This window comes from Amblyomma maculatum, chromosome 11 (genome assembly GCF_055883805.1).
Source record: "Amblyomma maculatum isolate TAMU_Amacu chromosome 11, ASM5588380v1, whole genome shotgun sequence".
NCBI lineage: Eukaryota > Metazoa > Arthropoda > Arachnida > Ixodida > Ixodidae > Amblyomma > Amblyomma maculatum.
Window position 1 is genome coordinate 23,880,917 of NC_139354.1, and position 20,112 is coordinate 23,901,028.

At 44.8% G+C, this 20,112-nt stretch overlaps 2 protein-coding genes across 3 annotated transcripts in view; one reads left to right on the top strand and one right to left on the bottom strand.

The window, feature by feature from the left end:
- Positions 1-1,573: 1,573 nt before the first annotated feature.
- The window catches only part of LOC146173156 (uncharacterized), a 53,134-nt gene continuing 34,595 nt past the window's right edge, over positions 1,574-20,112 (bottom strand). The window contains exon 3 of one of the 2 annotated variants that reach the window (XM_084584134.1): positions 1,574-1,748. In XM_084584134.1, coding sequence (XP_084440260.1) covers positions 1,616-1,748 — 133 coding nt within the window. In that variant the 3' untranslated portion in view covers positions 1,574-1,615. Of the gene's footprint in view, positions 1,749-6,418; positions 6,495-20,112 lie in introns of those variants that run through there. The other variant, XM_084584135.1, reaches the window with a different exon arrangement.
- On the top strand, positions 16,287-18,246 carry LOC146173157 (uncharacterized). The gene is made up of 3 exons (XM_084584241.1): positions 16,287-16,298; positions 17,737-17,800; positions 17,873-18,246. The coding sequence occupies exons 1-3, from the start codon at positions 16,287-16,289 to the stop codon at positions 18,244-18,246; spliced, it is 450 nt and encodes a 149-aa protein (XP_084440367.1).

A 20,112-nucleotide genomic window follows, 5' to 3' on the forward strand; every position in this document is an offset into this window, starting at 1 on the left:
AGAGGGTTTCCTAAGCACTCTGATGGCCATCTCATCCTTCCTTGTAACAAATAAAACGCTCCCAACTAGTGCAGCACGCAACAGCAGTAAAGACAGTGGCGATGTCATAAGCTTTAAACATCAATTGCCATTCTGCTGGTCATTATCCTCCGTGCAAATACTGTCGCCAGACACGTCGTCTCCTCTAAAGACTGCAATCACAGCAGGGGAAAAATAACAATCTAAAAATTGTTTTGGAAGATTCATCCATGCAATTCTATAGCCCCGGGAAAACCTTTTGAAGACGAAAACACAGTTTGAAGGCTGAAAATAATGTCGACCCTTTGCAGTTTACGGCTGCATTAGTCTGTGCCCTTGTCATCCCCACGCTTAGGGCGTATTATGCAGCTTGAATATTATCAAATCCAATGGAGACGACTGAAAACCTAGCATTAAGGGTGAACGTCGTTCGCGGCTTCGTCGTCGGTGTTTCCACGCTACGTATATCTCCACAATTTGCGAAGCGCAAAAACGCTTGTACCCACACTCTGTGCGCCATTTCGAGCACATTGCAAAGGATACTAACAAAGGCACCTGCGCAAATTGAAATTTCTTGCCAGACAGGCCCTCATAAAGGACACAGCAACCCCAAAAAAGTCTGTGCCGGCAGCTATGGCCGGCGCATATGTTTCCAGTATGTATAAGTATGCGCCATTAGAGCCATGAGTCATTCCTTACTCTGGCACTTGTAGCCTATATGATGAATGCGGAACCACTGTAGCTGGAAGTATTGGCATCGTAGCATGCGTAGCAGTGAGAAATTAAGAGCCTATTTTGAGTAGAGGGTTTATTTTTATTTTTTTTTATTTTTTCTTTTTTTAAGTGAGTGTTTTGCCTCTGCAAGCAAGTACGTATCACATAGCCTTTATTTGATATTCGTGGCCGCATTTCTGAAAACTCTGTAGTTGAGAACAATGCTCTGTTAATCTGAATATTAAGCCATGTACTTCAATCTCAACAGCCGATATTCTGTGCCCGAAGGCATACTTATGTGCGTATATGACCTCCCCTCTACCCGCCCCCTACTCCTATTGCTCCATTTATTAATAATTCATTTACATCCGAATTTCTTCTTTTAGCTCAACTAACATACGTCACCACGGTTTCATACGTATGTTACCACTCTCCATTCCGCGTGAATAATGCAGTGCGGATATTGACAGGCTGTTTGCTGATGGCTAGAATAACACTTGTATTTAAGTGCCACATATACTCAGCCATCTGTAATCCTCAGCGCAACAGTTTTCCTTCTACAATCAGGAACTCTATTTGCATTGCTTTCTTCATTTCTTTCCTGAAACCTATAGAGTTTTAAGCATCAGACCATCGAGACAAGCGAGCATGTTGTGAACTTTATCCTCACTTCAAAAAAAAAAATGCGCTATACACATACCCCCCGCACACAGGAGCAAACTGTTTTTTCCGTCCAACCTCACGCTAGGGCAGTCGTCAAACATCAAGGCTCGGCCCACTTTGTCAGCGAGGTAGAAACGCAGATCTGTACATTTCAAAGTCAGCTGGAAGTGATTTCTTTTTATTTTTTCGCATCGCTGAATACCGTGACTCGGATTTTCGGTCACATTGAATGTGAATGCGCGTGCATCCATGCACCGAACAATGAACGAGCGACACGGAACCCCTCGAAGAAATCACCGGTGCGTCGTAACAAGGCCGAGTTGACGGCCTTGAAGACAGCTCGCGTGCAACGACTGTAAAAAAAAAAAAAAAAGATAAGAAACGGAATGAGTAGGACACACCAGAGCAGCAAAAGGCTACCAGTATGTAACACAGTATGACGAGATCGGTGTGTTCAAAACTAATCAGAAATTTGAATTCAAACGCGTAGCGTGCGCAGAACGTGTCACAAACATGTAGCGGACTGGCACGCCATACGTCATTCTCCATCGTCCCGCAGCGGCCGTTTGTTACCCAACCCGCTGACCTAATTCTCCGACGCGGGCACTAGAAGAGAGTGAAAGGTAAAGAGGAGAGAGCAAAGGCGGAGAATGCCCATGCGGTTGCAGGCGTTAAAATACTGCACACCCCCTTCTTTCCTCTTCTTTAGCCTCCTTTCCACCAGTCCCGTTCTGCGCAAAAGCCCAATAATACACTGGACCACTTTAGGCACTCGCCGAACCGAGACGCTACAATCATGCAACTATTTGGTGCCAGCGGCCACCAGTTTCCTGTCGTCGTCCCCTCCCCCTCTTTCCTGGACACACTATGTGGGAACGGCCTCGAAAAAGTACCGTTCTAACATTTATCCTCCTCCTCTCTTTCATCTTAGAGCGATAGACGACGATCGAAAATAGTGCTAAAAAGAGGCGTTTCCCGGAAAAGAACCCTGTTGCGTTATATTGTCCATGTTGCGAGGTGGGTACACCTTTCCGAGCAGTCGGAGTCTTGTACAAACAGCAGGGAGTTCCTTATGTAACCGTCATTACGGAATATATTGGCCGTGGAATATGCGGAATTGGAGCTGTGGCGACTCGGGGAGAAGAGCCGTTAGCGTCGTGTAGGCGCCGGAAGTTCCTTATCGCTCAAGTTCCTGCTGCGAGAAACTCCGGGATTTCACTTTATTACCGCCGCGTTAATGTTTTTCGTTAAACTACTTATCGTTGCCAGCCTTTTACAAGGTGGCACCACGTACTCTGTTCGGCATGAACGGAAATGTATTTGTGCAGGTTTACTGACTAGGCTGTCGAAAGGACAAACTTGTGTTTAAATCAATCGACACACAGCGAATACACGCAAAAAGACTGTTTCAGCAAACAAAATACGAAGCAGTTAATAGGAGCAAAGTGAATTCTTCTATTTAGTAATATGTTCCGTCTTTCGCGCTCGCATAATGTTTTATGATTTTTAAAAGAATATGCGACCTCTTTGTTTGCTTTGGAACTGCTAGTAATGATGAAATCTAGGAATCTTGCAACACCACAAACGCCTTGCCCGCTAAAGTAATAAATTAATCCCGACCAGTGCTAGTCACGATGATCACATACTTTCCAACATCATGGCAAAATTTATCATACTTTCCAAATGCGTGTTGTTTTATTGAACTTTTCATTTATTTTCCATTCATTCTCTCATTTATCAATATCACTGCCGGTGTTTGTATCGAAATTAATGATGTGAATTTTGTTTCTTTTTTTCCAGAAAAACCTGGACCTGTTCTATTGTGGATGACCGTTGACTCTCAAGCTGCGTGTTATGTGTGATACTTCCTAATAAATGTGCCTCAGCAGCCAATATTGGCAATACGTGACTCGGAGCATCACTTGCTGTTGAAGATTCGACGGTAACCCGCCCGGCAAGGGAAATTCTGCATATTAATGAACACAGCATTCGCCGAGGTAACAGAAAAAAGAAAAACAAAAACAATTGCATTTCGGCCGCACAAGCGGTGCCTTTGTGAACGAGGTCCCAGCAGCGGTGCCGAAACGTCTATGTTTGTGCTGCATGTTTTTTTTTAGGTTTTTCTTCTCCTCTGTTACCTCGGCGAATGCTCATAATCATAATCATCATCATCATCATCAACAACCTGACTATACCCACTGTAGGGCGGAGGCCGCTCCCATATTCCTCCAATTAACACAGTCTTGTGTGAGCTGCATCCACTTGTTCCCTGCGAACTTCTTAACCTCATCCGCCCACCTAATTTTTTGCCGCCCCCTGCTACGCTTTCCTTCCCTTGGAATCCAGTTTGTTGCCCTAAGCGACCATCGGTTATCCTCTCTTCGCACTACATGTCCTGCCCATGCCCATTTTTTCTTCTTGATTTCCATTAGAATGTCAGTGACTAGAGTTATTTTTCTGACACACTCTGCGCGTTTCCTATCTCCTAACGTTATCCCTACCATTTTTTTTTCCATAGCCCTCAGTGTGTTCTTCAAATATGCTGAGTTTCACTTCCCTGGCGTCATTTGGCAACAATAATAAAGATATGTATTAGTTACAGTCATGCTGGCTTTAAACATTTATTCGTTGGCATAGAGTATTTCAAGGTGCTGTGCGACATTTGACATTGTGTAGCTCGAACAAGGTTTTCAGTGCCTAGAGCTGAAATCCGGACTGAAAAATTAGAGCTAGCTTGAATTGCTCTGACCCTTTCTGAAGTTTGGACAGTCTAATGGGCATCAAGATTAAATTTGTGAACGTATTCTATTTATTATGCGTAATAAAGCATTAAATAATCGTTAAACATTTCGTAAAAATAGTAACGAGTGTAAGCGCCCCCTCCCCCCCCCCCCCCCCCCTCCTCTCCCATATATGGCCACAGACACCCCTGAAAAAGGATTACATTCATGGATATCCGTCGCATTGTTTGAGAACTACATAATAGTTCTTGAAGTACATAAGCACGAGGTTTAAGTATGACACACATATTTGCGTCTCAATTTGACCCGGGGTAAAATATTAGGATACGAAAGATCCATTGTTCCCGTACGAAAGTGAATATGTGCGCCACCAACGATAATGAGCCACTTCACTGTCCATCCATCACTGATATCGCAATAGATATCACAACGCTTTATCGTCCTTCTAAAGCATCCACCTTTTAATTGCGCAACCTGCTGTGCCACCTTATTGTCCAATACCCCGAGGGGGAGCTCAGTTGTAGTCTTGACCGGCTGGACCTGTGTGCTCTTTCTTAGCCCCCCCACAATGAAAGGCCGCGATTCGGCTCGGGTCTGTTTCTTTTCCCAGCTTCATTCTTTCGTTCACCTTGAAAGACCCGCTTCGTCTTACAATGGCATCCATTGTCGAAAAGACTGACTTTCAATCCCGCCACGGCAGTTGAAACCGCACTCCGAGCCATAGATCGCTGGATACTACGCGCATGGTCTACAATAGATCACTGTAACTGCGTGTGTGTGAGTCGGCTAGGATCAGTGTCATTGTTCTATTTGTTGTTATCATTCCTCTGTTTTCCACAATGCAAAATGCCCTCCAACAAATAAAAAGTGTGTGTGTGTGTGTGTGGGGGGGGGGCAAGGTAAAGCGCATAAAGCCGCCCGGGATACTTCCGTGTGCTCAACAGCTTTCTTTCCGCTCTTCCGTGGCTATTGCGAAACAAGGTTGAGGGCTCTGGCTCCTGTAATTACCTCAAAGGCGTGTACACATGAGTGAACGGCACTTGGCCGAATGGGCAGAGGAGAGAACGAGGGAACTAAACAAAAGAAAGAGAGAGGAACGGTGTGGTTTAGATGCATCCAGGCGCTCCAGAGACAACAGGAAGAGGCGCTTCTCGCACTGCGCGATTTGCGTAGAGAACACGCGTTTGGTTTCTTTTGTGGGGATTAACATATCCCAAAGCCACTCAGGACATAAGAGACGCCGTAGTGGAGGGCTCCGTACATCTCGACCACCTGGGCTTCTTTAACGTGCACTGACATCGCACAGAACACGGGCGCCTAACTTTTATCCTCCATCGTAAAGAGATCGCCGTAACCGGGATTAAAGGCGCGTCCTTGGGTCTAGCATTCGAGTGCCCTAACCACTGAGCTAGCGTAGTGGTTTCTTAAGGATCAATTGGTTCCATTGAAAATGTACAGATTTCTTCAGAAGTATGTAGAATAGGGCACAGCGTCGGCTATCGCCGTTCTGCTGTTTCTACATCCCTTTGCGGCATAGGATATTTTGCTAGAGTAAGGTCCTAACTATGACGTTAACAGCGGCATGTTACGACATAGGACACAATTTGAAACGATCTAAAACTATATTTTGTGTAGGATGTAGGATAATGAGACACATCGAGAGTTGCACTACGAACATTTTCCAGATTAAGCGTCATTCATGACGTAGCAGGCCGAAAGCAAGCTAACGCCTTCACTTCCTCTGCAATCGGAATGTCTATCATGCGAATGAAACAGCGCGCACTGTAGAGAAAGTGTGATCGATTTCAGATGACCAATGCCTGCTCGGCAAACGTTGGCTTATTAGTGGCTTATGACATGAGACAAGCGCACGACTACCATAGTCACTCCGTCACTACGGTTACGCGTAAATTGTCTAAAGATTTTTATTAATTCTGTGTGAACAGTAATATTTCCTCGACCCACAACAACTTTCGCGTACCTCTAGTGACTTATTTGAAGACAGCTCCACGGTCTACTTCTCGTTACCGCGAAGGCATCAGTTTACGAAGCATAACTGGCTCATGTTGCCCTGCATCAGCTGCGTGGTAGGCGCTGCCACCTTGGACTTCGACAACGAGGGTGAGATCGGAATCCTGCCTTTCTGGCCGGGTGCTTTGATCCCGAGTTAGAGAGGCTGCCCCTAGATCACGCAGGCACGTCCGAAGGGGCTGGAGTTAAACCGGGGATTTAAATCTATGTCGTGGTTGGCAACTTGGACAAAATACTACACAGTCCTCCTCATGAGCGTCCCTTTAGCAAGTGATGGCGTCAAGACAGCGCTTCGTTGCATCCTCCTCTCTTGTCCCGTCTGTCGCGCTGTAACAATGGAAGTGCGATAACGTAGACAACATCATTTACATCTACCATCTATCAAGATAAGCGACACCAAGCTAGTCCTTTCACACGATATACTATGTTTAACCACGTCAAAGTTTTGAAATTCTTAGTTGCATGTGACTCGGGACGGGGATAAACAGAGAGAGAGAGAGAGAGAGAGAGAGAGAGAGAGAGAGAGAGAGAGAGAGAGAGAAAGAGAGATTAAGGAAAGAAGACAGTCGCAGTGCGAATAGGAAGGAAAATGGGAAAATGGTCAGTGGTGGCAAAGAAGCGTGAATTGCTGTGGCTGAAAACAAAACGGTCATGTGATATTTAGTACACATTCTTCCATAGGAGAAATAGAGGTTAAATAATATACCTCAAAGTAAAACAGCCCGCAGAGTTCAGGTGGATCACCACTAAAGGCAGAAGTTGCGAAAGGCGAAAGCGTCTATAGCGTGCGCATTACCCAGCGCAAGGTGCTGAGGTCGATTCTTGGGACCACAGAAGCAATAAATAACCCAACTTCATCGTTTCGTCAAACGGCGGAGACAATTCCGGGCCAGCAAGACAATGGGTTCGCTGTTCACGAACGAACGTTCGACCATGCTTATGGTTCTGTTGCCGGTGTTCTTTTTTGTCATGACACGTGCTGTAGAAAATGGGGAGGGAATAGTTATCTGGAATGAAATTTTGCGGGAAGACGAAATAATGTGTTCGTCGCGTCCGGAGAGAACTTGTTTTGTTTACTAGCTTTGTTTGTTTTCGAATTGATGAAAATAGAAAATAGTTAAAAGTAATTGAATTACTCAACAGAAGTAATTGTAATGTAATGTCATTACTTTTTGTTAGCTGCAATTAACAATATATTTTAATTACAATTCTGCGATTTTCAGCGAAGTAAAGCGTGGCGAGACATGGTCAATAGGGTCACGAAGAGTCGGACACGACTGAACGACTGAACTGAACTGAATTAGTAATGTAATTGAATTCCTTTTCAAAAGACATTTTGCCATGTGTGGTCCTGGCGCATAGTACTAAAAGGAGAGGAAGATACAAAGGTAAAAAGTGTCTTAAGCGACAAAGCGCACAGGGGGAGCAGCCTCATTTCACATTTCCGAGGTCATTTCACGTAGCGCGCAAGATGTATTGACGCGGTTCAAATTAACCAAAACAAACGTAATCAGTTTAACATTTAGGGTGGAATCAAACGCATTTTTGTTCTCTTTTTTGCTGCACGGCAAAGCCAGCGGCAAGCGGGAGAAAAGCTAGGAGGTCCACGACATGCTCTAGTTGATCTTGAATTTCATATTCGTAATTGTTTGCCGATTTAACCCTTTAACTTGTCTTTACTCGATTTAACTCGTCCTTTTCTAGCATCCGTTGTTCTGCCTTGGAGATTTAAGATTGCTTAAGATTGGCTGAAGGACATGGAAAACACTACGCTCTCATCGTTCTCCATGTCCGTTCTGTCTGTTTATTTTACGAGTACGAATAAGAACCTGCAATATGCAGAAGTCACCTAGACTCTTTTAATGTGAGCTTTCCTGAAGGGCTCGCACACACCAAAACAGTGGAAACGAAACGACACTTTTCTTTTTTTTTTCTGTTGTGTAACCGTTTTGGCTCCTGTAACATCAAGAAAAATGCGGCGCCACTCAGCGACTTCGTCGCTTCGCTTGCACTGTGCAAAGCGGCGTAAGCGATGCGACGTATTAAAGACGACCTTGCCTAGTCGCTTCGTTAGCATGATGCGCTCCGCTGGCGGGCCTTGCCTGCCTCGTTAGCGCCGCTCTTTCTGGTACCGCCCATTCCCTCCACCGTCTCGCTCTGGCGTTTCACCCTGAACCTCCGAATGCCGTGAACGCAAAATAAAGTATTCATAGAGTTTTCCTTTTCCTCCGGGACAAAGAAGAGACAATTACAGCTGCCCCATGCCTCATCCCCTCGGGCGACGAACAAAATTTTTTTTAACAAGCTATATATAAAAGCACAGTTCTGCACAAAATACGCCATTGGCATTGTCAGCGTCGGAATCTTGAGTGAAAAAAAAAAAAAAAATATGACGGAAGCTTAACCTCTGCTTAAACCTAGTTATAACGAGTCGAAAGCACTCGCCGCAGTGGCTCAGTGTCTTAAGACGTCCGATTACTGTACTGGAGAACCCGGGATCAAACCCGACCACGGCTACCGCGTTTCCATGGAGGTGAACCACGAAGGCGTCCGTGTGCTGACCGAAATTAGTTAATCTTAATGACCCCCAGGGGGTGGAAACTGTTCCGGGGCCCTCCACTACGACACTTGTATCACAATTTCTTCTTTCACTCTCACCTTCCTCTCTTCCCTTACGGCGTGGTTCAACTGTACATCGAGCTTGATTTGACCTTGGTGCGGCCGTCAAGGTCATTGAGTCGGAGCCAGGCGAAACTCAGGCTTGTACATGGAGTGGTAGAGTTTTAGCTCTAAGGTTAAGGACGTGGCTGTGGCAGGTGGCATGACTGTGCACTGACAGGTGGTCGGGTGGCGAGGGGTCACGATACCACATGATGTGACCGAAGGGTCAGGCGCATGCCAATTCGGATTAGGTCTTTGAGATGAGAGGGTGAAATAGGAGTCCGCCATAGCAGGACTCTTCTATCACGATGAATACACGTAGCCCTTAAGTCACGCAGGCAATATCTTGGAGGTTTGTTAAAGTGGGGATTTATATCTATGTCGAGTGGCGTTGTAGCTACACTATACTACGCTACACTATAGCTATAGCACTATACACAAAACGGGAACAGTTAACCCAGGCAGCGCGAAACATCGGCTCAATGTCGGAGCGTGTTGGTATGTACTTGTCCTTTACTGCATTCCTTAAATATGTAGAGCAGTTTGGTTTCTGCGAGCGAATGACTTTTTGGACACATTGCAAACGCACAGCCAATATTGGGCAAATAATTTATGCAGCCTGGAAACGTCGCGTCATAATATTATGTAGGAGAGGGTGCTTGAGCGTCTCCTCCTCCTCCAAGCTTTTTTCTGCTTTTTATACGATCATTGCCACCCTAGTTATTTTGACATCTGAAAAATTACAAAATAACGCTGATGATCTTGGCGCCGGGTATTCTTGACTCCTGATGGGCCGTTGTAATAAGGTTGTTTTTCTTTCTTTCATAGAACTCTTTTATTAGGCCTGCATGTTAACGCTCACCACTACCTTTTGTACCTTGTTATGGTGGCTAGAACCTTGTGTCGCATTGTGGTAAAGCTGTTTCTGTGCCCTTAATATGCAATTTAGTCCCCGTAACCCTTTGTGTAGCTTACGTTCACTTGCGCTCATTTGGTTTCTTTGGTCGACTATGCAGTCATCCTGACAGGCTTCGCATGTATAGAATCACCACCTAAGGCATTTTCAGTTGTTTTTTGGTTTCTCTAATCACACTCAAAAGCATTAAATCAATTCTTATTTTGATTCACCAGCAGTGCACCATCTGGCAGACCTATCATAATCCATTAATCTGGGATGGAAGAACTTCAACTGTTTCGACTGTCAGGACTGCATGTTTTGTCTACTACATGTATTTTATTGCTGAAGCCTACTGGGAAGGGCCGTCAATGGACAACTCGTGCAGGTGGCGGTTTTCGGTTATACTTACCTCAGAAGGAAGCCCGCAAAAACGAACTTCCGCCAAATGGCAGCGCTCAAACATAGCTTCTCATATAGTAGAATACCATGGAGGGAGGAAAGAACTTAGGAGAGGCCCTCACGTCATTTTTTTGAAGCCGGCGCGGCCGCGCCGCGACCGGGCGCTGCAACATCTCTCCTCCTCCTCTACCCTTTCTCCGCGACGCTCACGTACCTAGGGCCCTTAGCAACGCTGTTGCTAGTGGCCCGAGTTTTCATAGCAACAGCGTCACCGTTGCTAATGGCCCGACTTGGCTAACCCTAAATTTTGACGTCACTTCCGCCACACTTTCTCCCATGCATTGGAAATGGCAAGGGCCTCTCCTAAGTTGTTTCCTTCTTCCATGTAGAATACAATGAACGGTAAACAAATGGTGGACTTTGCACGTACTAATTTTCGTTTATAGTGTAAAATACTTTCCAAAAAGTAATTCGCTGTCAGAAACCAAACTACTCTACATGTTTAAGGAATTCAGTAAAGACGCTGAAAGGTGATCACTTTACAATCCCTTCTACCGCCAAAACCGCTTCTGTTTAAATGAACGCATTACCGCATTAGCGGGCGGCGGCATTTTTTTTTCTATTTCGCTGCTGGTTTATGTTACTCGTCTAAGCATGTACGTGGCTATTTATCATTATCGTATACCTGTATGTGAAATTATATTTACCTCCTAATTTTAAGTTGAAATTACATTTTGAGTAGCAAATCTAGTCTTTTACCATTTCAGCAACGCAGGCTTCATCAACGATGAAGGCGTGGAAGCACATATTTTTTATGTCGGTTTAATAATGACCTGATAATTTAACTTTGAGTGGTAGTAAGAAACAGATCTTTTTAATGTTCTCTACTACACTGTCATACTGCTCCTAGGCATGGTCACAGGGATAAAAATTAGTTTTACTTTCACAGTTTTCATCATTATTCACAAGACCACCGAGTGATATGAAAAGCATCCAACAAAACACTAAGTGCATAGCACGGACAAAGGCATGCACTCAGCTATAGGCATGAAAAAGAGCTTGTTTAAACAAGGATAGATTAGAAGCTTTCCTAGCACGTTGATTAAGACACCAGAATGTCTTTTGAACGGCCCAAGCCAGACCGTCCTTCCACCATTCCGTTTCTCTCGCCTTTACTTCCGCTGGACACATAGTTAGCGCCGTTCACCTATCTCATTGGCACTAATACAGCTAGGAGATAAAGGGCCCTACTTATTCAGAGTGCAGTTCACTTATGCTTAGCCACCTTTTGCTTACCCGAGAAAAAAAAGAAGAGGGAATAGCGACAGTGAGACACGATCGCTTTCGGATAGAGTACTGCAGAGAAGCCTTCCATCTTGGCTAGGTCGCTAGGCACGACAGTTGTACTCTCTCCTGTTCCCGTCTAATTAGTCATTAGTTAAGACGCTCCCCAAACATTTGCTTTTGCAGCCATGGTGACAGAGGCTTTGGTTTGCGGGTGTGAGACAGCGGCTTCTCCTAACGACAAAAAGAAAGGGCGAAAAAGCCTAGCTCAGGGTTCACCGGGCAGAAACATGCATGGTATTGGTTCACGCTTTGTTCTCACTTAATTTGTTCAAGCTTTTCGTCATCTCATCCATTTCAGTACGCTTTCTTTTAATATATTTGTACATCGTGTGCTGATGTTAAACGCCTGTTATCAGCTTTTAATGAAAACCAACTGAACCATTTCGCCTACAACCACCCGCTTACATGTGATACCTTTCTTATGTAGGCGTTTAGGACCAGGATAAATAAAGTAAGCTAGCATAAAGAGATAAAAAAAAAAAACAATCACAAAAAATTCCGGGGTTGCGCTTAGGTCTGCTGAAGAGTGGAAATGCGAAAGCCTTTCAATTTCCTCTCATTTTCGCTTCATTTAACTACTTTTTGCGTTGTTGCCTACTATCACCAACTATAGTCGTCATAACTAGCTATCACCAACATTCCTATAACTGCCATCACTGTCATTCCTATCACTATAATTACCTGCACATCACTATCAATTCTAGGACTGTCAATCATCTGTCGCTAATCAGCTATTGTAAATTGCAATGCAAATGTTCACTGAAGTTCGCGCAGACACATTTTTGGCTGACACTCTCTGCAGACGCCACCCACGAGCCTGAAAGGTTTTCACCTTAAAAAACCCAGCTCTTTCTTCGCTAAAAAAAGGCATTATAAATGCTCCGTAAAGCATGCATGGGATTCATGTTTGTATAAAGCTGTGAATTAAGCATTATCGCTTGCAAAACATGTATCCTTGGTACATAATAAGACCTATATTTATTCAAATATTGTTTTAAGGGATGTTTGCACCGAAAGTGTTTCGCATTAATTTCGTCCTTGAACCCTGTCAGAGTTTGCTTCGCTTCCCATTCACTTTTTTTTAAGGTCTGCTGACTTGGATTTTATCCATAATGCCTTCACTTCACTTCACTTCACTTCACTTTATTACCTTAAAGACCCTCATTAGAGGGTATTACATAAGGGGTCCCAGTCGAAAAAAACTACAGAAATGTGTCAAAAAGACGACACAATATCCTGTAGTTCTGTGGTAACCATGAGATTTTTCTGTAGTTCTGTAGTACTTTTCTGTAGTTGTGTAGTTTTTCTGTAGTATATTTCAGTTGCCTGTAGTTCAGTAGCACTTTTCTGTTGTAATTACAGAAATTTTTGATGTTGCTGCAGGATGTTCTGTTGTCACAACAGGTTTCCCGTCAAAAACCGCACAGAAATCCTGTCGTAACATCAGAAAATTTTCTGTAGATTTTTTTTTCCACTGGGGTGGGGCGCACAGAAATGAAAAACAGAATTAATAGCTTTGGAAATGTGAAGAGCTAGATTTCACACACATGCATGATTAAACGATTCATGGTAGCAGAGTTAACTTTGTAATGTGTCATACTACTATGATATCAGCATTTCCTTATCGCCCTTATAGCTCCCCCTATCATTATTTGAAAATGTTTTTCTTAGCCGCATGCGAATCCCTGCTTATATTCTTCCTCCCGCGCGCATATCTCATTGCATCAGCCATCACCTACAAGTTGCCCGTCCACACTCAAAGACCATCAATTTATCAAATTTTTTTCCCTCGTACAGCTGCAGCTTGGAACGCCCTTCCAGACAGCATTGCCGCGATCATTTTATCATATCAATTCGTTGATTATGTAAAAACTTTCCTAGTATTGGGAATATGTACTTTTCAATTTTGCCACCCCTCCTGTAACACATTTTTTAGGGGTCTTTAAGGTAATGAAATGAAATGATTGGCGTTGGGTTGAGTGAATCACGCGCTAGAACTGGAATAATGTGAACCAATTAAACCATACAGAGAGAGGAAACCAAGTCCAAGGACTAGTGCCTCATGCCAAGAAATAATATATTTCTCAAAAATGAATTCGATTCTTACTTTATAAAATAAGTCCTTTTTACATGTTTACAAAATATTTTTAAGCCTCATGGCGTCCACGCCTACGTCTTAGAGCATCGTTCAGATAACGCATTGACGAATGTCTATTTAGGTGAAACTATAGCGAAGCCGAGTGACATTATTAGGGTCGCTATACTAAAAAAAAGTAGCCAGGCTTAAGTCCTGTGTTAGTTGCGAGATGACGCATACTCGACACACATGACTCTCTTACGCTGGCATCTCCTTTATGGCCCGTGCCTCCGTCAGGTAGAGGCGATAGTTTTGTACCACTATACTTAGTAAATTGCGTAATTTACCATAGCCGTATTTTTGCTGATATTTTCGTCGGGTCAACTCAATTTCAATTCAGGACACGTAAAGTAGAGCTTGCCCGTTTGTGTTTCCTTCTGTAAGGCTCCAAACATGGACCATTGTATGTAGTAGTCACATTCATTATTAGTCTCGTTAAAACAAGGTGCTGCAGCGACCTCGATATAAGGCTCGGTACAATTAACCCGTATGCCGGATTCACACACACACACACACACACACACACACACACACACACACACACACACACACACACACACACACACACACACACACACACACACACACACACACACACACACACACACACACACACACACACACACACACACACACACACACACACACACACACACACACACACACACACACACACACACACACACACACACACACACACACACACACACACACACACACACACACACACACACACACGCACGCACGCACGCACGCACGCACGCACGCACGCACGCACGCACGCACGCACGCACGCACGCACGCACGCACGCACGCACGCACGCACGCACGCACGCACGCACGCACGCACGCACGCACGCACGCACGCACGCACGCACGCACGCACACACACACACACACACACACACACACACACACACACACACACACACACACACACACACACACACACACACACACACACACACACACACACACACACACACACACACACACACACACACACACACACACACACACACACACACACACACACACACACACACACACACACACACACACACACACACACACACACACACACACACACACACACACACACACACACACACACACACACACACACACACACACACACACACACACACACACACACACACACACACACACACACACACACACACACACACACACACACACACACACACACACACACACACACACACACACACACACACACACACACACACACACACACACACACACACACACACACACACACACACACACACACACACACACACACACACACACACACACGAATACGGCTCATGTATAGCAGTGGGCTTATAGCGGGTTTGGCAGCACTATACTACTGGCGGAGTGGAGAAATATGGGAGAGGCCTTCGCCCTGCAGTGGGTATAGTCAGGCTGATGATGATGATGATACTACAGGCTGTCGGTCAGATCTCCTGACGTCATTGCCAATGACTGGGTCAATGAATGAGCTAAAGTTGAAGCAGAGATTTCATGCCCTGTATCAGGAGGCTAAGTACCGGGCCATCAAACTCGAATTCTGATTGATACTGACGAGGAAAAATAAAAAATACATAGTTAGACGTTACCGCTGTACAGCGGAGAGCGGTAAATCAGTCTCCTGGTTGAAATACAAAACCGCATCACAGGCGCGCGACTAAGACTCCATGTACCTTGCGTGCCGTCATATATGCAAACCATGCTTATATGTCAAACAGAGTCGTGCGCCCAGGCGGCAGCTGAATTTTTTTTTTTTTATATTGCCGCATCCCTCATGTACGGACGAAGTGGCTACGAGAAAGTTTTCTTCTACGAATTTAGCCTCCAGTGATGCAATTCGTCTCTACAAAGCGGACTATCAGCCCAGCCTATCACCACCGCGCTTTTCGTTCTCCAGTGGCTTTCCTTTTGTATTAAAACTTTCTCACAGGTTATCTCCAGCCGAATGTGCGCGGTATACGCAGGAAAACAATTCTTCTTGGTCCGGACTCTACCCGAAACTGCTGAGAGGGAGAAAGTGGCTCCGATATCATCGTCAGCACCCCAGACATCCCCTCTCTTTGCCTCCCCTCTTCAACCTTCACTTCATGGCTTCGGAAGAGCACTGGCCTCCCCCAGACTGCGTTTCCATAACTGCGTTCTCTTCCAACTTGGTCGTGTTCCATTTGCGCGGTGCTGTTGCTTGACCCCCTCCCCTTTTGCTCTTGCCACTGACGAATCTTTCGCTCTGGTTGGCGTGCGCTTTGCATAAGGCCCCTGCGCTACCATTGTCGTTTTCCTTTTAAGTTTTTGCTTTATTTTTTCCTTGCCTCTATCTGTGCGAGCACGCTCCTTGCCCTGCACGAATCTGCTTGGTTCCCAAACCATTACTGCCGCTGCCGCCTTTTGTCGAGCGTTGGGGCGGGGCGAACCTGCACCGTGCCTTCGGAATCACCCTAGCGTCTTTTCTTCTTCGTTCTCTCCTCTCCCATTCTGTCGTGCTTGAATCTCGCTCAGGAGTGATTCGAGTATAAAAAGCGCTCCACTGTTTTGGGTCGGTGGCAGAGTCAACCGCGAGATTTCAGTTCCACAGCAGTGTACAGCTCGCACGTTGGATTTTCGGTGTTCGCGTAGTGACCGGAGGTCTACGCAAAATCTCACTATGAGGGCTCTGGTGAGTGAATTTTTTTTTTCTGTTGGTGCTGCCGCTAAACTTGTGCTTATCATATCTCACACATTTGCAAATAGCTGAAGGCTTTTTTTGTGCTAAAGTATAATGATGAGCGCAGGCATTCAAAACCATTTCACAAATGAGTTGTCGGCCGAAAGTTGACGAAAGGACACCTGTTTCAGTTGCTCTCTCCAAGTGCTCACCTATGGGCCAGGACCAGGAGGAATAAGAGCTTGAAATGTTTATGGGGTAACGAAAGTAGCTACAGAGCAGTGACGTTCACTTACAGGAAACTAAAATAATGAATTAGAGAAAAAGACACGAAAGTCCTCAAAGCAAATTAAGAGGCTGAAAATTAGTCGGGAGAGACGTGTAGTGCAAAATGACAATAGTCGAGAGTTTGTATAATCAGTACGACAGATTATAGGGACAGGATAACGTAGCACAATCAGCCCTAGAGTTAGTTTAGGAAGATGGGTGGGGTATCTTTTGATGGTTGAATGATTTTCTTCGATAGAGTGACCGGAGCAGCATGTCACAGAGCAGGAATGATTAGATATCAGTAAGAGATGTATTTGCGCTGCACAGGACGTCGCTAATTCAAAAAAAAAAAAGTGTAGTCTGCAGCATTCATAACTTTATTCCTAGCTGTAGATAGCTCAGTACGCAGAAGATTCAGTTGTCGGCGAAGTTTATGGGCACAGGTGTCACGTTTACAATTAAAAAAAAAAACAGAAAAAAATCTGAGGTGCGCAAAACTCAAACCTGAGTGCACTGTTATGAAACTGCCCTACAGTCAGAGATAGAAACAGATTAAGAAATGCATACTTGTGTTCTTGGTTACAGTGTTAATTTATTGTATCTTATTGAGTTAGTTTGACACACGTTCAGCAGTAAAGCAAACTATACCTCTCCATCCGTGCGTAAAAAGAGTGGCTGAGCTAAGTTTTCCGATACATTATCCAAATGTGTTTTTGTATTGGACACAAAAGAAAAGCGTTACAGGTGATAACCCCTGCTCTCTCACTCGGATGTGTACAGTGTAGACACTTAAAATTGAACGCAACTTATACTCTTCTCGGTGAATAAGGGGAACCAGAAAGTGGCATAAATATGTCAGAGAGTGCATTACAGTTTTCAGCAGCAAATGCTCGGTATAGGCATTCAGACACGAGTTGCAGGCTTATCGTGGAGAGCTCAGAGTCTGCTGTGCATACATGAGATAGAATTCTTTTCCCCAAGGACTGCCCTAGTAGTTGTGAGAACGCAGTCTTAGTGAAAGCAATGAAAAAAAAAAAAAAAAGATCCGAGTCCGGATCTTTGCGAATTGTACGGTTTCCCGAGGTGTAAAGCAAGCCCCCAATTTATTCCTCACACAATTTCCCCAATTCATAACTGTCGCTCAAAAACCTACCTTACGGTGCTGAACCGTATCCCGCAGATCTTAGCCGCAGTCCTGACTGTGGTGGCTACCGTCGCCTCGGCTGGATATCTCGGAGGCGGGGGTGGCTACGGTGGCTATGGGGGCCTTGGAGGCGGCTACGGCGGTCTTGGCGGTGGATACGGCGGCTTCGGAGGCGGCTACGGCGGTCTTAGCGGCGGTTACGGGGGTGGCTACGGCGGTGGTTACGGCGGCGGTTATGGCCGCGGTGGCGGTGGCGGAGTCTCCTCGGCTGTCACCTATATCTATGACAACCAGAAGGCAGCGCCTTACTCTGGTGGTGGATACGGAGGTGGATACGGTGGAGGATACGGCGGAGGATACGGTGGCAGAGGATACGGCGGCGGATATGGAGGCGGCCTGGGACACGGTGGATTTGGTGGATACAGCCTAGGACTCGGCCTCGGACATGGTGGATATGGAGGTCTTGGCGGCTATGGAGGACTCGGTTATGGTGGAGGCCTTGGCGGTGGCCTCGGCGGTGGACATGGCTACGGATTCAAGGGCTAGGCGATACAACGAAATCAATAGGTGATTATAAAACTCGGAACTATTAGGCTAGCGAAGGTTTGCAGCGACAATTTTTGCTCTTGAAATGCGCTGCAGGACTTTACAGAGCGTTCAGTTTCTAGCAGGAGAAAACTGCAAGAATGCCGGCTTTGATGCTTAATGTTCCCTGTTAACACAGCTGTACATCGTGCACATTTACTATTAACGAGTAATCACTTCAAAATTTACTTTTTAAATAGAGGATGGTAACATAGGCTGTCGAATCACGGTCCTAATTTGTACAATAAATACCTTTGAAGATGAAGCATGTTACTGCCTTACATTGCTTTGTGGGGTGCGTGGCTGGCAAAATATTTGCCTTAATTGAGGCTGTAGAAATTCAACCCTGCACTTAACTATATTTCCGACACGAAGTATAGCCGGCGCTCTAGTTTGTACCATGCCATAAAAACAGCTTTGAACCTTCAGCGTGTCTCTGTCAGCAGACTCGATCACTCTTTGAAGGTCAGACCTGCCTAAATGTCGGATTACATACGTGGTTCCTTTTAAGACAATTTATTTCATTTTGTTAAGAGCATGGTGAACATGCAGTGCCGTTTATTATTCTTTCACTGGTATATTCAGCAACTATTGGTACCAAATATTTTATAGTGTCAAAGGCGTTGTCTCGTGTAAAATACATTAGCAACATCTTTCAAATGTATTTTTTTTTAATGTCGTTTTCAAGTGTGATTAGAAAAACACCACAGTGAGACAGTGTGTTCTGAGTCGCTTCTCAGCTTTGGAAATCAGCTTTGTGCTTATTGCATCTAAAACTGACTTGCCTCCCTCTTGTTTCAGAACAAAAACAGTCCTGGGGCCAATGCGTGTTCTTCACTACTACTTCTGTAAATTATTTTCCTTCAAATAAAACTGTTGTCTCGCACTCCGAGGAACACTTTGTACGTTACTGAAGATATGCACTTAGATTAAACTGAAGAGTAGGACACTTATCTTATTCTGTGGACGCGTATTCTATTTGGTTTTTATGGTATCTATTTATTATTACTGTATGGGCATTATTGTTTAGTCGTGGGTCTAATGTGATCCCTCGTCAGACGTGTCTTGCTCATATAAGACAGATAAGGTGATATTTGTATTTATTTTTACGGTGCCACTGCTCACAAACAACGCTACAAAGCAAGCTACTGGAAGAAGGCTTCCCAAATCTCCAATTTCTGCAGCGTGTCGTCAGCCTGCAGGTGTCGCAGCTCTAGTTTCACGCTTTTTCACCCGCGCTCGATTCTAGAAAAGACCGACATTGGAATCGTCGCAACATTTTTCTTTCGACTTCTTTTCCGAAATTGTTTTCATTCAGAGAAAAATGCTCGCTTAATACCAGACAGACAAAAGGCTGACTTTCCTTTACTTCGCTGCGAGCAAGCTAAACTACTAATAGCTTTTCGAATATTATATAACATTTCATCTTTAGTCGTACTGTCGACTGTAAAGTATGAAAGAGCACAGCGCAAGGGTTGAGGGGGAGTCTCAGTTCGCACACCGAGCCAAAGTTTTGACAAGTGGACTTTTCTTAGTCTTGGCTCCTCTCCTGTAACGGTGACTCGCTGTAAAGGTGATTTATACAATTTTTTTTCTCTTTTCACTGTTAGACATTTTGAACCTTCTATTTTTCTTTTAATGGTCTTCCAACTGCCTTGTCTTCCGGCCTTTCCTCTTGCCTGCTGCCGTATCGACACAACAAACCTATGACTGTGACAAACTGTTTCCTCCAGTCACAGCTGCGTTTCTCTGTGCCATACATGGCTCAGATATACCTTCCCTTATTCAGGGCTTTATTTAGTTATCTACACGTACCATAGCCACTAC